The sequence below is a fragment of the Actinia tenebrosa genome, unplaced genomic scaffold (genome assembly GCF_029948245.1).
Source record: "Actinia tenebrosa isolate PJP-AT-01 unplaced genomic scaffold, QUT_ActTen_1.0 PGA_scaffold3__52_contigs__length_22856419, whole genome shotgun sequence".
Taxonomy (NCBI): Eukaryota; Metazoa; Cnidaria; class Anthozoa; order Actiniaria; family Actiniidae; genus Actinia; species Actinia tenebrosa.
The window spans coordinates 9,422,200-9,443,142 of NW_028292580.1; the positions used below are offsets into that span (position 1 = coordinate 9,422,200).

General features: G+C 37.3%; 2 protein-coding genes and 1 pseudogene across 2 annotated transcripts; all 3 read right to left on the bottom strand.

Annotated features, from left to right (window-relative positions):
- Window positions 1-3,862: 3,862 nt before the first annotated feature.
- LOC148908451 (uncharacterized) lies at window positions 3,863-5,359 on the bottom strand. Its single transcript, XM_089035880.1, has one exon. It carries the CDS (start codon window positions 5,357-5,359, stop codon window positions 3,863-3,865), a length of 1,497 nt encoding a protein of 498 aa, XP_088892006.1.
- A 5,130-nt stretch (window positions 5,360-10,489) lies between these two features.
- Window positions 10,490-11,444, bottom strand: LOC148908452 (uncharacterized; annotated as a pseudogene).
- A 1,771-nt stretch (window positions 11,445-13,215) lies between these two features.
- On the bottom strand, window positions 13,216-13,599 carry LOC116291681 (uncharacterized). Its single transcript, XM_031698882.1, has one exon. The coding sequence runs from the start codon at window positions 13,597-13,599 to the stop codon at window positions 13,216-13,218; it is 384 nt and encodes a 127-aa protein (XP_031554742.1).
- Between the last annotated feature and the right edge of the window lie 7,344 nt (window positions 13,600-20,943).

Below are 20,943 nucleotides of genomic sequence, written 5' to 3' on the forward strand. Positions count from 1 at the left end.
TGTTCACTGTAATCATGTGCATTTACTGTAATCACTGTAATCAATGCAATCACGTGTGTTCACTGTTATCATGTGTGTTCACTGTGATCATATGTGTTCACTGTGATCACTGTCATCATGTGTATTCACTGTAATTATGTGTATTCACTGTTATCATGTGTATTCACTGTTATCATGTGTGTTCACTGTGATCATGTGTGTTCACTGTTATCATGTGTGCTCACTGTAATCATGTGTATTCACTGTCATCATGTGTGTTCACTGTAATCACTGTATTCACTGTGATCATGTGTATTCACTGCAATCATGTGTATTCACTGCAATCATGTGTATTCACTGCAATCATGTGTGTTCACTGTGATCATGTGTGTTCACTGTGATCATGTGTGTTCACTGTGATCATGTGTGTTCACTGTTATCATGTGTGTTCACTGTTATCATGTGTGTTACTGTTATCATGTGTGTTCACTGTAATCATGTGTGTTCACTGCAATCACTGTATTCAATTTTGTCATGTGTATTCACTGTGATAATGTGTGTTCACTGTTATCATGTGTGTTCACTGTTATCATGTGTATTCACTGTAATTATGTGTATTCACTGTTATCATGTGTGTTCACTGTGATCATGTGTTTTTACTGTTATCATGTGTGTTCACTGTTATCATGTGTATTCACTGTCATCATGTGTGTTCACTGTAATCACTGTATTCACTGTAATCACTGTATTCACTGTGATCATGTGTATTCACTGCAATCATGTGTATTCACTGCAATCATGTGTGTTCACTGTGATCATGTGTGTTCACTGTGATCATGTGTTTTCACTGTGATCATGTGTGTTCACTGTGATCATGTGTGTTCACTGTGATCATGTGTGTTCACTGTGATCATGTGTGTTCACTGTTATCATGTGTGTTCACTGTTATCATGTGTGTTACTGTTATCATGTGTGTTCACTGTAATCATGTGTGTTCACTGCAATCACTGTATTCAATTTTGTCATGTGTATTCACTGTGATAATGTGTGTTCACTGTTATCATGTGTGTTCACTGTTATCATGTGTATTCACTGTAATTATGTGTATTCACTGTTATCATGTGTGTTCACTGTGATCATGTGTATTTACTGTTATCATGTGTGTTCACTGTTATCATGTGTATTTACTGTTATCATGTGTATTCACTGTGATCATGTGTGTTTAAGGGTTCAACGGTAATCGTGGTGTTATCCAACTTATTTTATTATAACTAAAACGTTTTACATACGTTGCTCCCCGCCATGTGGTCACACACCGCAATCACGTGACCACCACAGGTAGCCCAAACTACATAACACTCCTTCCTTCCTTATGAAAGTCAATGTTCTAAACAATCAACAACTGTTCCAATAATATAAACAAATTAAATCATAATGTCAAATGTTCCTATCACTCTGTGATCAAACGCGGAGGTGGTTTTCTCGCTCGTAGTGGGTAACGTCGACCTGATGAAGGTGGTTTAGGACTTGGTTTCCCTGCTGCATCTCTTGTTGATATCACCTCTGAGGGGGTTTCTTGGAGGGTCTGCCCTTTCGCTTCAGGTTGGACTGGTATAGGTGGGATTGGCAGAGCTCTATCTCTTTGGGGTACTGGCAGCTGTTGTGTTGGTGAGTTTACATCCCCTGTGGTACAGATGGGTTGACATCCCTTTGAGGTACAGGTGACAAAGAGTTTCCCAACGTCTCCGGGAACTCTTCTCTCCTGGGTGGCCACACATTTTCTGTAAATTCTTTAAGTTGGTCAATGTGGCGTTTCCAAATGAACTCTCCCACTTGGACTTGATAGGTTACTGGGCCTAGCTTGGTCAGGACAACGCCTTGACTCCAGGATTCATTAGTATTAGATCGGTAATCTTGAACTAAAACTGGATCTCCAACACTAAAATGTCTTTTTGGTGTTGTACTGCAAAGCCCTTTTTGTGGCCTTGCAACCTTCTTTGCCATGTCAGGGTGTAGCACATCTAGTCTAGTGCGTATACGCCTACCCATTAGCAGTTCAGCTGGGGTATATCCAGTAGCCGTGTGGGGTGTAGTTCGGTAACTCAAAAGAAAAGAGGCTATCTTCTGATTTAGGGTTCCTGGCTCCTTTCTAACAGTTTTCATTGCTTGTTTAAAGGTTCGAACCGCTCTTTCCGCTTCCCCATTAGAGGCGGGATGGTATGGGGCACTTAAGATGTGTTTGATCTTGTTACATTTCAGAAACTCCTTGAATTCTTGAGCAATAAACTGTGGACCGTTGTCTGAAACTAGTTCTTCAGGTAAACCATGTGTTGCAAACACCATACGCATTGCAGCAATGGTTGCTTCAGCAGTAGTGCTAGACATACGTAGGACCTCTAACCATTTACTTTTAGCATCAATCACAATCAGGAAGGATTCCCCAAGAAATGGACCACAATAATCAATGTGAAGTCGCTGCCAGGGTTTATGGGGCCATATCCAGGGATTATCTGCGGTAGTTGGTGCCCTACTATTTGAGCTTTGACACTGCTCACAACTTCGAACTAGCTGTTCAATGTCTGTTTCTAGGCCTGGCCACCAAACATGTATCCGGGCCAAAGCTTTCATGCGTACAATTCCTGGGTGGTTCAAGTGTAATTCAGCTAACACCCGATCTCTGCATTTTGCTGGTATCACCACCCATGTCCCGCGCAACAGGCATCCATCTTCTACACTGAGCTCCTCTATCTTGGTGAAATAACTTTTCAGATTGTCTGGCACTTCATGTTTCTCTGGCCATCCATGCAATGTCCAATACAGGACTCGGGATAGTAGAGGGTCCCTAGCTGTTTCTGTGCGTAGGAGGTTGACATCAATTGGTACTCTTTCAATCTGTACTTTGTTGACTGCTCCAGCTTCATCGAATTCGAAATCCAATTCGGTTGATCTGGCAGCCTTGACAATGCATCGGCGTTTGCATTCTTCTTGGAGGACCTATACTTGATATCATATTGATAGGCTGACAGTTGTATCGCCCATCGCTGTAATCTTGATGCTGCAATAGCTGGGATTCCCTTTTTTGGACCGAACAATAATGTGAGGGGTTGGTGGTCGGTCACAAGTGTGAACCTACGCCCATACAAGAACTGTTGGAACTTCCTTATGCCAAAGATTATGGCTAAGGCTTCCTTCTCTATCACTGAATAGTTCCTTTCTGTTGATGTTAATGCTCTAGAGGCGTAAGCAATTGGACGTTCCACACCTTCTTGACTGACATGAGAAATCACCGCCCCTAGGCCAAAAGGAGAGGTATCTGCTGCTAATTGTACTTGCAGTGCTGGGTTGTAATGGACTAACACTTTGGATGACGTTAACGTGTCCTTTAAGGCTTGAAAAGCTTGCAGGCATTCCTCACTCCAAACCCAGGGAACATCCTTAGCCAACAGCTGGTTGAGTGGGGCTGACAGCGAGGACATGTTAGGAATAAACTTTCTGTAATAATTAACTAATCCTAAAAAAGATTGCAGTTCAGTTTTGTTCTTAGGTTCTGGCACCCTCTGCACCGCTCGTACCTTTTCTGGCGAGGGGTGGATTCCCTCTCTGTCAACTACGAAAGCAAAATACTCGATCTTGGGCTGCATGATACTACACTTGGATGTCTTCAGTTTCACTCCACGTGATTCCATTCTTTTCAGAACTGCATGCAAATTTTTTGTATGCTGGGGAGTGTTCTCTCCTGTGACTATCTAGTCATCTAGGATCCCTCCAGTGTGACTCAAACCATCTAGTAGCTTATCCATGATCTGTTGAAATAATGCCGGTGCCGCTGCTACGCCAAAAGGAAGCCTTGTGTATCGGTACAGTCCTAAATGAGTAGTGATTGTCACATAGGGCTGTGATTCTTCATGTAAAAGAACCGCTGATAGGCATTACTGAGGTCTAGCTTTGTGAAAAGCTCACCCCCATTCAACTTAGTAAACAGTTCTTCAGGGGTAGGCATTGGGTATTCAGGTACATCCAGGTATGGGTTTAATGTTACCTTAAAATCTCCACAAATTCTGACTGAACCATCAGGTTTCAATACTGGTACTATTGGTGTAGCCCAGTCAGAACTTTCAACTTTCTTCAGAACTCCCTCTTTTTCTAACCGACTTAGCTCTTCAGCCACCTTATCCTTGAGAGCATAGGGTACAGGGCGTGGCTTGAAATATTGAGGTGTTGCCTTTTCTTTCAATTGGAGTTTGGCAGTAACTCCTTTGATGGTACCCAGTTTCCCATCAAACAAGGTTGGGTGCTGTTTCTTTAAATCAGCTAATGTAGGCTTTGGACAATTGACTCGATAGATATTACTTATCTCTTCCCAGTTTAATCTCACTTTTGCCAGCCAGTCTCTCCCCATTAATGCTGTTCCCTTACCTCTAGTAATGATTACTGGCAAATCAGCTTCTTGACCAGAATACTTGACATGAACTAGGGTCTCCCCTACTACTGGTATGATATGACCTGAGTAGCTTTTTAAAATAACAGCTGATCTCTGTAGTGGTTTTGCTCCGAACTGATCTTTCCACATCTTCTCTGGTATTACAGTGGCTGCAGCTCCCGTGTCTAATTCTAGCTCGCAGGGAGTGTCATTGATAGTAATTGGGACCATAATTGCATCAGGTTTTCTGGTTTTATCTAGACTGAGGTTCCACATGGGCCGTTCATCGGGAGTATATTGGTCACTATCACCACTTTCAGACTCACTACTTTGTTCTTGGTGGCCAACCAACTTGATCCTAGAATTTTTCTTCTTCTTCTTTTTCAACTCCACTGGCTTCCTCAGATCTTGTGTTTTGACTCTTGTTCCCTTCTTGCCTTTTTCAGGGCATTTTGGCTTAATGTGCCCCTTTCTTTTGCAGGCATGACATTCTGCATCTTTGAAAACGCATTTCTCTGGGGAATGGTTACTTCTTCCACATCTAAAACACTCTTCCCTTTGGATATAATTTACTGGGGATGATTCAGTGCGAAATTCATTCATTTCTTTATTTGCCAATTCCATTCCCACAGCAATTTCTATGGCTTTCTTGAGAGGTAAATCTTCTTCGCCCAGCAATTTCCTTTTGATGGACCTGTCTCTCAGACCACAAACTAACTTGTCTCGCAGGGCTTCGTCACGAAACGCTCCAAAAGCACAAGTTTCTACTAGTTTCTGAATCTTAGCTAGAAAATCTCTTACAGACTGACCTTCCTCTTGCTCATACTTGTGAAACTTATACCTCTCAGCAGTGACAATGGGTTTGGGCGTCAAGTGTCTCGCCATGATTTCCACTATTTCTTTATAGGACTTCTCGGTTGGCTTGGTTGGGGCTGTTAAGTTCTTTAACAACGAATACATCTTACCTCCCATTAAGGTAACTAAACTTGCGACTTTTTTGCCCTCTGGGACATTATTGACTATGAACTAGACGCATATCTGCGTGAACTCGGGCTTCAAAGCAGAAAATCGAAAGAGTTCTTCGTGAACACTGTCATCCTTTTAGATGGTGCAAAGTCTGTTAGACTTTCGGAAAGGTATTTGTCCTTGTAAGTCAAATATTTTGAACCCACATTACCATTACCATTACAATAGATAGCAACTGCAGTACTTCCTATTGTTTACACAAAATTGGTGTAGTTCTCAGCTATTAGTGATTCAAAGGGTCTTTGCAAAGAATTACAGTACTGATATCCTTCTATGGCAGCCTCTTGATGTATAGTACCAGTGTAGCTTTCACTGTATTGCAGTTCATAGTCAGTGTCAAACACATTTAGCATTGGTGGTAGTTCTGAGTGCATTAAAAAGGACTGTCTGGCTAATTGAGATAAACTTGAATACAACTGATTTCCAATATCCATAATTAACATGAGGTCATTGGTAGAATTAACTCCTTGCTTGTTGTTGTAAATCAAAGAGCACAAACTCATTGCAACACACTGTTGTCCAGAATTTTGTCCAAATACTAGTTCATTACCTTGGCTATAAGGTACTGTTATTGTTTTGCTAGGGTCAATGTACATTGGAGCAGGACCAGGGTTCTTCTCTATGTCTGTACTCAGTTTAAATTTACAATAATTTGGTATATGGATCTTAGTCTTGTAGAGACACATCAAACTATTACAAGTAAACAATGATAAATACCGACTAGCTCTATGATATTTCGACTTCATTATTCCTTTATAAACCCTGCTAGAGCAATTAAACAAAAGCTTCTTTTTATGTTGTGTGACTTTATTCAAGCTTATTCTTTTAGTATTCAGCTTACATTCATCTTTTGTACGTTTCCTAACCTTCACATAACAATAATGAAGCTTGGAGGACTTCGGTATACTTGGACGAATACGTTTGAAGATAAACTCTTTCAGCTTTCTGCTTTTGTTTCTCAGACTTTTCAGAGTTCGTACTGGTATTCTGCTGGGTTCACGATCATGTCTACGTAGGTTTACATGAGACAACTGATTTGGTATAGCATGATTTTATAGTCAGCGACGAAACCTTGAAAAAATCCGCCATTGCTCGTGTCCATGTGCTTATGTGGCGCATACTACGCATGCGCATAGAACTTGCGCATGCGCTTTGAACGCAACTGCGATTTGTGACTGAACGCAAAAAAAAAAAAAAAAACGAAGCCCAATTTATACCTCGGGCATTTCTTTGAAAGCCCGAGTAAAAACATTTCCAACCGCTCCACATACGTCAACCAATCTTCGTTGTCGGGATTGAACTCGTTCATTCTTCCAAAACAACTCGCCATTGCTGGGCCAAGACTGCTTATTCCAGGTTGATTTTCGGCACTTGCCGTCGCTTTTTCGTTCATTTCTACCAATCGATTACTCCGCTCCTCGTCGCCAATGTTATGTTTAAGGGTTCAACGGTAATCCTGGTGTTATCCAACTTATTTTATTATAACTAAAACGTTTTACATACGTTGCTCTCCGTTATGTGGTCACACACCGCAATCACGTGACCACCACAGGTAGCCCAAACTACATAACAGTTATCATGTGCGTTCACTGTAATCAATGCAATCACGTGTATTCACTGTAATCATGTGTATTCACTGTTATCATGTGTGTTCACTGTGATCATGTGTATTCACTGTAATCATGTGTATTCACTGTTATCATGTGTATTCACTTTTATCATGTGTATTCACTGTTATCATGTGCGTTCACTGTAATCACTGCAATCACGTGTGTTCACTGTTATCATGTGTGTTCACTGTATCATGTGTGTTCACTGTAATCATGTGCATTTACTGTAATCACTGTAATCAATGCAATCACGTGTGTTCACTGTTATCATGTGTGTTCACTGTGATCACTGTCATCATGTGTATTCACTGTAATTATGTGTATTCACTGTTATCATGTGTATTCACTGTTATCATGTGTGTTCACTGTGATCATGTGTGTTCACTGTTATCATGTGTGTTCACTGTAATCATGTGTATTCACTGTCATCATGTGTGTTCACTGTAATCACTGTATTCACTGTGATCATGTGTATTCACTGCAATCATGTGTATTCACTGCAATCATGTGTGTTCACTGTGATCATGTGTGTTCACTGTGATCATGTGTGTTCACTGTGATCATGTGTGTTCACTGTGATCATGTGTGTTCACTGTGATCATGTGTGTTCACTGTTATCATGTGTGTTCACTGTTATCATGTGTGTTTACTGTTATCATGTGTGTTCACTGTAATCATGTGTGTTCACTGCAATCACTGTATTCAATTTTGTCATTTGTATTCACTGTGATAATGTGTGTTCACTGTTCTCATGTGTGCTCACTGTTATCATGTGTATTCACTGTAATCAAGTATATTATCGTTTGATTAATTTTTATAAGATGTCTAAGACTGTAACAATTAATGTAAGATGTCTACGACAGTAATCGAGTGTATTTTTCAAGAAAGTGTGATCTAGCTTTTCCTCCAAGATATATGTAATTCAAAAAGAGCACTAATATTAGTAGAATTGATACTAAAGCTTCAATGAGGTTTTTAGATTTTTTACATCTCACATTTCGGTACGAAGCTTTTGACAACTTTGTTCAGGAAGAAGTTTTCGGGCGCCGAATATATCATGCATGAAATTAAGATTCCGAAACTTGCCAATCATTATTTTTTCGTTGTCAATCAAACTATAGTTAGTAAAACAATTTTTTTTAATTGGCTGAGCAAATATATCATGATTGTGATTGGATAGCTTTACACACCTAATACCTAAAGAAGCATTTGGTCAGTGTCTTCTTTGATCAGTACCTTATACGGAAGACTGCTATTATATCAAACAAGTCATAAGTAGCTAGCTACCTTTTAACAATAAACTGACCCGGGACAGACCTTTTGGCCTTGCTTTACTCCATTTCTTATTACTCTACTTTTTTCTAATTACCGTTTTTATTCCTACGATGGACTAACGTCAAAACTTATTAAACGGTTTGGTTGAATGAAGCCAAGGGAATAACTGATTTGCTTGTGGTTCAAATTCCACTATGTCGGAAATCCCTAATTCTCGACTTTCATATCCCCATAATGCCTTGCGTTTTTTGGGGGGTAACCAATCAAAAAACTGTCCCAAATTGAAAGGTTAATTGAATTTATACAATATCTGCTTTTATCTGTACAATACTGATTATCAGGTGTTTAGTAAGTTGCCGGGTTTTTTTTCTTTTTACTTTTTACATATTTGCCAACTAAAGATTTTAGAAAAAAGATATTATCTGTTGTATTGTAGTTCGACCTGAAGCCATCTTGTTCAAGTTGTAATATGTTATTACTTTCGACGAATTCTACGAGTCGTTTATTTAGTCCGTATGTAAAAAGTTTGCCCAGAGATGATAATAATGTTAAACCTCTGTAGTTGTCGGCTACATGTTTATCTCCTTGTTTAAAAATTGGAACTATGAACCCGAAACTCCATTCTTTAGGAAATTCTCCTGATTCAAGAATTAGATTAAGTAACTTTTCAAGAGGAAGAACAATTAAATCTTTTCAGGCTTTTATGAGCTCATTCAGTATATTATCTTTTCCTGGTGATTTATTGTTCATCAAATTATTTATAGCCGTTTTGATTTCCTCCTGGGTAATTTTACTATTTAGTATCCTATCAGAGTTATTCTCAGCATCATTCTCAGATGTACTAGTACTACCTCTGGAATATGGACGGAGCCCCCACCCCCTGCCGTAAAAAAGTTTTGTTTGTTTGTTTGTTTTTTTTTGGCCGTTAATAGACGACTTGCACTAAGAGGTCACGTGATCAAATCGGCCATTGTGGCTGGCATTCTACTGGATTTTAGCTATGCGAGAATGTAAAAAAAGATGGCGGATTCGGTAGTTTTTTGGATGACAAAAGGTAAGTTAGCGCACTAAATAACTATAAAAATCCCCTTTTTTTTCAAGAAATATATTCTTAGTAGATATCTAAAGTAGATTTTTGCTATTAACTCGCAAAAAAGAGAAAAAATATGGTATATTTTGCGCTACAATGTGAATACCTACGAAGTGTTTAGTCTTGTTTTGCCGGCTTCATGACCTCAAAACAACGACTTCTTGTCAAAATATTTCAAGTATATTTTAACTTCATTCTTGAAAACTGCATTTTTCTTGCAAGAAATATACTTTTGATAGATATTTTAAGTATAATTTTGCTATTAATTCGCCAGGAAATGGAAAAATATTGTATGCTTTGAGGTCATGAAGCCAGAAAAACCATACTAAGCACTTCGTAGGTCTTCACATCCTAGAGTGATTTTCATATGATCGTGAAAGAATAGGCAAACTAATAGTTAGTAGTAGACTCTAAACCAATGATTTTCTTTTGTTCTTTATCAACTATTACAAACTAAATGGTCTATTTTCTTTCACGGTCATATGAAAATCATTCTATTGCAAAAAATACCATATTTTTGACGTTTTGACGAGTTAATAGCACAAATCTACTTTAGACATCTACTAAGAATATATTTCTTGCGAGAAAAGGGGATTTTTATAGTTATTTTTTATTGCGCTAACTTACCTTTTATCACCCAAAAAACTACCCGAATCCGCCATCTTTTTTTACATTCTCGCATAGCTAAAATCCTGTAAAATGCCAGCCACAATGGCCGATTTGATCACGTGACCTCTTAGTGCAAGTCGTCTATTAGTTCTATCCTTCTGTGTTACACCAGTCATCATTAATTGTAACATATTTGATTTGATTTCACATCTTGTAAGGCATACATAAGCCTAAGTGAATGATAAAAACAAATTATAAAATTTAGAAAAAAATTAACTATTATGAACAGCAACTTGACAATAACATCCTGGAGCAATCTTTAGACATTCAGCAATACGTGAAGCTATAAGTTCCTTTGTCGTGGCTTCAATAATTGCAATTTCACAATTTCGCTGTAATGTCGTAATTAGAATCATTTCACAAACAGTATAATATTGGCAAATTCACATATCCATTTACTACATTTAACATTTAAGGAGATCAATTCAAAGAATGTATACCAAGAGCAATTTTTTTTAGGGCTTCATGTTTTATGTCATTATGGTCCAATTTTCCAAGGACTTGTTTCAGTGATTTTTTATTAGCTGCAATTTTCAGTTCCTTAGCAATGTTGCTTTCGACTACGTAACAGTACAAATCGTGTAGGTTTTTCTTATTAGGCAAAACACTCGTTGCCAGCAGAAATGATTCACATGTCTCCAAAATGCAGCTTTCTAAAAGAGTCCAACTACCTTGCTCTACTTGGGCACCCGATTCAACGAGATAATCTTCTCGTTTTCATTTCAGCGAAACAGGACTTGATGTGCATTTCGGTTTCCTTTTCTTCTCGGGTAGATTATAGGAAACATGTCTGCTTCCAAACTCATTTTCACAATTGTAACATTTGCATTTTACATTGCACGCCATTCTGTTTGAGAAACACAGGCACTTGGTTTTCCGTTTTCCGGGCTGATCAACACACGATAAAATAGTCGTATCTTTATGGTTCTTTTTACTTTCACCGCATCTACAAAACATATCCGAAGGTGGAGTTTTGTTCCCACATTCTTGGCATTTGCAGTTTGCACCACATTTTCTATTGGCTTTCAAGCAAGGGCATTTTTATGGGGCTTTGCCCTCCACGTTCACACATGAGTGTTCTCTTGTCTTCTTTTTTTGCCCACAGTAACAATGACCTGAACCAGTGATCCTCTCTTCTTCGTGGGCTACACTACAAACAGATAGTAAAAAAAATGACACAGTTACACAAAGTGGGATATCAGAAATTGCAATCGGGGCCATGTACACAGATACCAGGGGAGAGAGTTGGTGATACGCGGCATGTCTGAAACTCAGCTTTATACCGTTTATGTGTATCGCAACTTCAAAGGACTGAATTGGCACCAAACTAATTTGCTGTATCTATTCCTCTTTGCATTTACAATGGATCAGCTAAATATGAAATAATATGGAATCTTGGATATATGAGAAGTGATACCATGGGTGCCTTACCAAACGAAGTTAAGGGGGTGAATAATCCCACCCAAAAATGTTTGCGGTCATCTAAAAGCCTAACAGATTTGTTTTGTTATTCGCATTTCCTATGATTACCACTCTGAAAAATGAGGCCTTCGCTCTTTCTCTTGGGAAAATCCTCTGTAATAACCGCAATTCCTCTCTTCCTCTCTGAAGAAGAAAACTTCATCATCACCTCACCATTATAATTCCCGTTCGGTATCGATCTTTTTCAATCAAATAAATAATAAATTAGAAAATGTTTTGTGTATGTTCATTAAGTAGAAACACCCTCTACTTTTTGCAACAAGGGAATTTTGTTGCACGTGAGGTGGTAAAACGAGCAATATTTGCTCTACAACTTTCGTCGCGAGAATGTTGCAAGACAAGTTGAGCCATTTTGTTGGTACATTTCATAGTTGGGTAGAGGGGTAGGAGATTTTGGCTATTATTAGATAGCCATCGACTAAATGACTAAACACTCAAACATTGAAATATTCAATAATCACAAATTGTAATCACAAAGTTTTGCAACCTGCAACACAGAAAATCAGAATCAGATCAGAATAATTTAAATCAGTCAACTAAAAGCACCTTGACAAGAAAAAGCTTTCATAAGAGCCACTTGCAAGCTAAGGCAGATAAATAAATGCTTTAGAAAACCTTTGTAGTTATTTTGCATATGTCAAGGATTTTTTTCTGCTTTATTTTTGAGCATCATAATACAAGATCTCAGAAAATTTGTGCGATTGATTCAAAATTGCTCTCATCCAACACTCTAATCATTAAATGATTAACTTTACCTGAATGTGAATATTTTAGAAAAACGTATTTCAGTTATCTTTGTTTTATGTTGCCATAGCAATGCCAATTGTATATCTATGCTTGGTATTTGGTGGATAAGACATTTAGATCAGATCAGGAAAAGTTGACCAATTTGCTAAATGAAAATGGGAAGTGTGTTTTGAATAAATAACTATTTGAAGCCACCTTTAGTTGTTTTTATAGAATAGGTGATTGATTTATCCCTTCTCACTTTAAAATAGCATATATAATGCGCACAATGACTATTTTAATGACTTTAGCTTTAGCTGGTGTTTCTTGTAGTTATAATGATATTTTCTACTTGATACCCTGAAGGTAACTGCGTAGGTGAAAAGCTGGGTAGAGTAAAGAAAATGGTTATTAAATGAATCAAGACTAAAACTTTTCCATTTGATGTCAAGATGGATGACCATTTCCTTTCCTTCTTAAATTTAAGACAATCGCTGAAAAGTTTTTTATTTTGATCCGTCAAGCATTCGTTTATAAAGATTTTGTTTTCGTCAGCAAACCCAAGGTCTCGTGTAGAGCAATTTTTAAGTTGAGCTCTCACCTGAACGACGAGTAAATTTTACAATCAATGGAGGAGCGTTTCAGGTTCCCTTATAATCTTTGCCAACCGGTAGACTCTAGTATTTGTAGGGCATGCTTCATTGAATATACTGGTGAGTTCATGACATCTTCAAGAGAAGATTGTACAGCTGTTATCAACAATGTCCTAAATTAACTCATCAGAAAACCCACGACAAGAAGCCTTGCTGAACAGCAGTTCCCTGCCTCTTTCTGATCACTGCACCTCCTTCAGAGCATTATATAGATCTATTTTATCCTCCTCTGATACAGGCCTTGTAAATGTTAGAACACTGTCATATGACTGCGAAAAATCTTTTTCAATTTGCAGTTTGGATGCAGCACGTGTCTCCTTGACACAGACAAGATTCCCTGCAGTTGGTACAGCAGTCATGTCCTTGTTCAAGTGGCTTGATACTTTCATCAAAAGCTTTGTAGCTTGCAACCCTCAGACATCCCGATGCCCTAAGAAATGACTTAACATCATCTTCACATTGTGAAAGCTGCTGTCCATGAAAAATAATTACAACATCTGATGTGACATTATGTCTTCCAGCACGCCCAGCTTCTTGATGGTGATCAAGTATATTTCTAGCAGGGCCCCAGTTTACAACATAACGAATGTCAGGGAAATTCACACCCATGCTCAGGGCATTTGTAGCTGCAATTATCTGTTTCTTACCATTGCTTTTCAATTCTTCCATGACACTCTCCTTGCATCTTTCCCATTAATTTGAATGAAAAATGCCAACCAGGCAGTCACTAGGTTTTTTGGATGACCTGGGTAAGTATGCATTATTTCCCAAGTCAAGTAGTAATCTGTTACAACAGTTGCAACATCTGTGATGGTGTTGCAAAAAATTATAGTCTTTGGCATTGTGTGACCATTTTCTTTTGCAAGTTCACTAAGTTTTCTCTAGTCGGACTTATAAAAACAACGATTTCAGGATTCACCTTGTGTCCACTTTCTTGGCCGATTCTGAATTTACCTTCCAAGAACTTTTATGCTTTTCATTAAAACGCGACTTTTTTCCTACTTTTAAAGCCCAGCCAGCAGGAAGAGGGTCAAATTCAATGGAATACGTCACTGATGTAGAGCTTTGAATCCTGGGGTAGACACCTGCAGCTCCGGTTAGCTTGGTATTGTAGGCCACTTTGGCTTTACCCATAAGGGTTAAGTTCTCTGGAGTTAAATTATATTTTCCTTAAAAAATATGGTTTTCCAAATCGGTATACTGCTGGCACACTTTCGTATACCCTTCATTGGGACAGAAGAAAAGGGCACCATGGCTCTCGCTGCTGGAATTGGGACTTTCTTCTTCCTTCGGTTTTTTTGTCTTCGCCTGCTCTTCTTTCTGGTCAGCCTTCGTTACGACTGTAAAATCTCTCAAACTCGTAGGTCTTTAGGCTTGGTATAGTACTGAAAACAATTATGATGCCGTGAATACTAACTTAAGGTGTTTCGATACAGTTTCGTGATCACCAAACTGAACTTTTTCAATCGTCGCTTTGACAATGTTCTGTTTGCTGGATCATTTTAGAATTTCTACCAGTTATTGCTCTTGGTTTGAAGTTTGTACTAATGTGTATTTCATTAAAATCAAAGTCTTCGACGCAAGAAAATCGAGAAAAATCGAAAATTGGAAAAAATAAAAGTGCGCGCGATTTAGATGTTATGTAAGAAAACTGTTAACACCTACGAATCTCCAATTCATGACAAACAAAATGTCATTTATTTAAAGAAATTCTTATATTAGATTTGGAGAAAATCGCACCAACTTTTCATACTCTCAGTTTTGTTTATCGCTTTTGCGCATTCGGTTTAAAAAATTACTATTGAATTAAATGATTCAAAAATATCCTAAAGCGTTGCTCTTGCTCTAGTTTTTAAACTGTGTAAGTTTGGTCAACTATTTACTTGCTGCTCTTGAGAACGAATTTTGTTTTTGGAAGAGCGTTTTAAGTAAAGATTTAGCAAATCTTTGAAGTTTTGCGTTTACCACGATTTCTCATAAACGGTTCAAACGATTGTTTTTTTAAATTTAGCTACGTCTTCTCAAGGATAGATAATCTGTACCTGTTTCTTTATATTTAACTAGACCCTGATTACAGGGTGAACTCGTGCCTTGCTAACGTGATTTCTGGGAGTGACGTTAAATATTGTGAAGTGAATTTCGATTTTTTTAGTGAATCACCACTTTCTGAAGGAAAATTAAATTAGGTTTCATAACCATTCCCCTCTTTTAACAACTATTGGATTTAAATTTTTACCCACTGGTTTTAATCCATATGCTACCATTGCAGCCTTGACTCCGTTTGTTAAATCTCATGAACTGATCTCTGATCGAATGGTATGGGATTTACTGTAATGGCGGTGCAATATGGCTTACAGGATCGCTTTTCATCAGACAGAAGGATTACTAGGACATAGCTTGTTGCCACTTGCCTCTTCTTAACAAATGCATTTCTCAGGCATTTGAGCAACTCGTGGTGGAAGTTTTTGAGGGCGGCCAAGACATCTGCAGGTCGCTGATGGTTAGGGTGCACGTGGGACAAAATATTTTTTCCAGATTGCTTTTGATAGAGTGGGCTTCAAGAAGCAGGGTATTGTATTCCATTCTCCTCCAACACAGCGTTTTCAATAGCTCCATAGAAGAATTCTGGCTGTCAAGCTTTTCTTGATAGTCCTGGTCAGCATTGGTAAGCCCTTGAGCAAGGAACTGGATATCTTTCTCTAAATCATCAATCATTTCCATCACTCTTCTCTCTAAATTATCTCTATTGGCAGGTACTGGTGGTGTGGTCTCTTTTCTTCTTCTTTCATATTCTTTGTAAAGAGCTTTTACTCTGCCATCTCCAAGATCAATATCCCCATTCCATTGATTTCTTACCGACTCTTGTAGTGCTGGCTTGAGGTCACAAGCATCTACTTTAAGCCAGAATCGTCCCGTTGGATGTGATACTTTTAAGCTTTTCAAAATATCCATCTACATTGGAAATTAAATCAAAATGCATCAAATTTATGTTAACACTAAAGTAAGATATTCTTTTTATTTTTGGCTTTGATATTACAGCCAAATTAATAATGAAAATTCTAATAGAAAAACAAAGCCTGCAATTCTGGGTTTTTGCTGAATTGTGATTTTGAAGTTCTTTTCTCTACCCACTTTAAGCTTGGGGCTGCCACATTAACTTTTGCCTAGGAATTTAATATTTAAATAATAAAACATATACACAAAACACTCCTTTCTAAATGCAAAAAATTCAAAACCCACAGTAAAATACAAGTTCAACCGTACTGTTTCATACCAAAACTAACTGAAACGTAATATGTTAACTTTTTGCCAATGTACCAAAATAAACTAATTTTTTTCTAGTATATGATGACTAGTAGAAAAGTATTAGCGTGGACTGTGTCGGTGTTTCTTGATAAAATAGTAGGAACTATAGGATAGCTTACATCACAGTGAAAAAGTAGATCAGCCTGACGTTTCAGAAGTTAGTCCTTCGTCGGATAAGTAAGGTTTTTTCTACCTTACTGTTAAAACATCTTTATGGTGTTCAGCTGGAAAGGAGCTCCACATGGGTCCTCTGAAGAGGCGGTTGAAGCATGATGGGAACTCTGAACACATAATTTCATGCCACTCAGCATAGTCATTAGGTGATCTAAATTCAAAATAAATTCAGTGGGCGGCTTTTACTGAGACAGCCTCTTAAGCATTGGTATTTTGGAAATATTGTGCTGTCCCAGGTCGACAAACATTTTCCCAATTCCCGGAAAAAAATACCCCAAATTAATTTTGGAGTATCTAAATTAAAACTCATGAATAAATAATGAGTGAAACACAATAGAAAGTCATAACAGTATTTGAGGTTGAAGTCTGATACAGAATCGTCTTTATTTGGTTAGACTTTAGCTTAGATTTTCTCAGTGAAAATTACTTTTTGGATCGTAAAAATGTACATGAAAATAAAATGAAAATTTAGTCCAAGACATTTCATAAGAACTTAACATTATATTTGCATCTGATTCGTATGGGATTTACAACAGTTCACCTTTGGCTTGACATTGTAAATCCCATGCAAATCGACCGCTCATGTTGTAAATGCTACTTAGTGGAGTATAAGTTCTGTAACCAATAATAATCTAAAATGGTATTTATAAGCTAAAAAAAATCATGGAATGATTCTAGAATACCTTAGCTTGATGTTTTTTGAGAAGGGCATTTACCCTTTTCGCTTCATCTTTCAGCATAATTTGTTCTTTCCAATCTTAAATGAAAATCAAATATATATTTGGCTTATGAAAAATTTCATTATTTAAGTTACAGGTAAATTTAATCATGCTCAAAGGCAACAACAAAAATGCTGTTATATTTATGATAGAGGACATGATAGCATTTAGGCTGAAATAATAAAGGCTATATTTTGTGTTTGTTTTTCTTACCACATATTCAGATTCTTCTTCATCATTATCTTCATTTGTTGATTCATCTTGACCTTTACCATTAGCATCCAAAGTATCTACAATTTTAATAAATTACATGAAACTTGTTTAAAGTACCTAATTTTTTTCATTAGTTATTTGGCATTATTCTAAAATTATGTATATTATTCACTTCTGCTCTGTCTCAGAGTAAGATTGACTGTTGACTGTAGAATTAGTGCATACAACTGATAAGTGGTTCAGGGTTCATCTTTTTCTTTTTTCGCGGTGGTTCCATTTCGTCATTTGCAGGCTCGGAATCCTCTGCTGACTTTACTGTGATTGCCTCAAGTTACAATACAATACAATACAATAAACTTTATTTGAGGGTGACACGATTAACCCCAAGAGTTATCTAGCGCGTGGCCTTCACACTACTGAAACGATTCAAAAATAAAAGAAACTAAAAGTGCAAAACTTACATCATATTACTGGAAATTTGAATGAATTACAATTTTAATCAAATGGAAAAGAAAAATTGACAACATTTATAAAGTGCTGCAGGAACAACGAAGTTTAAAGAGACACTCTAAACAGAATAATTCTTCTAAGTGCGAGGCACTTGAAGAAAACTGAAGAAATAAATAAAGGCTTTTAAACTTGAAATTGGACAGATTAGATGAAAGAGAGTAAGAGGGATTAGGATGACGGAGTGGATGTTTCGAATCAGAATCAAGACAGTTGAATATGGAAGCTGAACTATAAGCAAATGTACGTTTTCCAGAGTTGGTACGAGGAAGCAAAACATGAAGATTAGTTTTAGAAACGCCAGTAATTTCACCAGCTGATTTTAAGACAAGTGGGTGGATTTGGGTTGTTCATGATTTTAAACAGAACAACAAGCTTCCTAAGTTGCTGCTGCTTCTTGTAGCAAGCCTCTTTAGTTCCTTGTCAGCAATATTTAAAAAAAATTGTTGGCAATTTTCATTAACTCTTTGACTATTAAAATAACTTAAAAACCTTTGTGCGAAATCTTTTTCTTCAACAAAATGCGCGTATTTTTCGTTTCATTAGAAATTATTGTGAGATGCTGCTATGCAAAACTTTCAGCAAAGTTGTTTTTCGCTATTTTAAGAATTATTACAGAAATTTTCACAATTTTGTCCGTGGCTAGGGACAAAACATCAAATTTCAATGAACATATTTTGAGTTATTTCACTTTAAGATTTGAAAATCGGATGAAAAATGTCTATAATCGTATGCATCTTACAGTAGCCTAACATTCATCATAAAGCCGGCGTACATTCTATGACTACCGTTTCATAGAACCATTCTAACTAAACATTTATTTTATTTTATAGCTTACCGTAATTTCACAAAGGACATTTCTTTAAAACTCTTCTCTCTACTTTTTGAAGAGTAATTACGAGAATGAAACTCAAATTTTTAGTGAGAAGAACTGATGCACGTATGCAATCATGTGTAGTAAAGAAGTGTGAGGTCCAAAGACTAGTTTCTCTCTACATGTGTACGCAAAGATGCGACTCGATGTGTGTGTATTGTCCCTCTAGCTGATAGCCTTGGGCCTCTAAAGTATGCAGGGGAAATCAGGTGTACTTTTTTAAATGTCACCAAATCGCGTTTAAAAAGCCCTTTATCTGCCATTACAGCATCTCCCTATTCTAATACATAAATTAATCCACTGTGTTTTACAATTTCCTTGTTACTAATGCATCCTGTTGATAGATGGGGGATAAATGAAATTACATTGCAGTGTTGCAATGTTTGTAGTTGCTCCATGTAATTTTTTGACTTGTAGGTTGCTTGGGCTTTTGCAAATACAACTACACACAATCTATTTTCACTCTGACATTTGCAAAGTTCTTGAACCTCTTGGGCAGATTTATCTGAATTTGTGCCTTACTCGGCCAGGGAACTAAAAATGATAACTCCTCAGAGAGGAATATAACCCAGGTGTTAAATATTCTTGAAACCTGGCCAGCAGAAATGCTAAAAGTATCTGCCAAGTAGTGAACGTCAAAGCCTTTTTTCAATCTCACCAGTGTAAGGATAAACTTCCAATTTTGATAGTATTCTAATTCTATAACCATACGCTAATCAAAGTATTCACTCCCTAGAACATAATGCTGGTATGATTTAGTTGGATGTGCCTGCACCTCCAATATTTCTTCCGTCAAATGATCATTCTTTGTCTTGAAGCGATGGCCATCGATCTTAAAGCACCTCCAATATTTCTTCCGTCAAATGATCATTCTTTGTCTTGAAGCGATGGCCATCGATCTTAAAGAAGATCCCTTCTCCTCTCACACTTTTCAAAAACCGGGGCATATCTGGCGCGATCGCGACGGATGATTTTGACATTTTTAGAACTAGTTAAACCAATGTTAATCAAGAAAGTTATACCAAAGAGGATGGCTAAATTTATGGGTGCGTCATTTTATACTCCTATGACAGGAAATACTACAATAACTAAGATTGTTTTGTCATTCTGCGTAAGATTGTTTTGTCATTCTGTAAGAAATAATCGTAGTATTGGTATATATTTATTCTTCAGCGTTTTGGTTTCCTTCTTGTAGAATCAATCGATTATTTGATGTTACTTGATTTTATTTGATGATGTGAGTTCAGCGACATTGGGTGAAGAGCTGAATTTGTGATGCAAGAGAAGGAATAGTGTGCACATCATTTCTCAAAACTTGTCTGGATATGCACGAAAACATCTGATCAACGTCTTCATGTGTGTGACCAACCATGAGAAATGACAACTTGATTTGGAAAATCGAATAACAGGTTACTGTTAACTTTCTTTTTGAAATGTAAACGTAAATATTAAAAAATAAAATGCTAACAGTGTTATCATTCCTACCTTATCAAAAATACCCATTTCCATCAAAATAGAAAGAAAGGCCAAGATATATTTATTTTAAAAATTCCTGCAGAAAGCCATTTTACGAAAGAACATACTAAGGTCAGGAATGTATGCATCTAAATCGGAAAACGGCTCTTGTTTTTCGTTAGCAAGAACGTTACCTTTTTCTAAACGGCTATTAATTATTCTAAGTAACACAAGATTTGAGTCGTGTGGCCATTTGGTCTTGCGACAATCATTGTTGCCGTTAAGCAAAGAAAGACCGAAAACAATGAAGTCAGAAAGAGAATGGTTAGCTAGATTAAAATGGCGGGAAACTGGTTTGGTGGGATCGTTATTGCGAATATCATAAAGATGATTGCAAATGCGATCACCAAGACGGCGGCCAGTCTCGCCCACATACAAAAGATTACAGCGGGTACATTTAATACAATATACAACATTAGAAGTGGTACAAACAAAATGGTCAGTGATTTTAACAGTAGATTTAGGACCGACAACAGAAGTGTGAGAGGCTATGTGAGGACAAGTATAACAACGTTTACGAGAACAGCGAAAAGTACCAGGTTCTTTGTTAGAGGGAAGAACTCCCTTGACCAAGAAAGAACGGATATTACGATCACGTTTATAGGAAAAGAGAGGGCGGTTGTTGAAAATAGCAGAAGTGCGAGTATCAGAGTCAAGCAGAGAAAAGTTGCGGTTAATAATGGGTTTAATGGAAATGTTAATAGG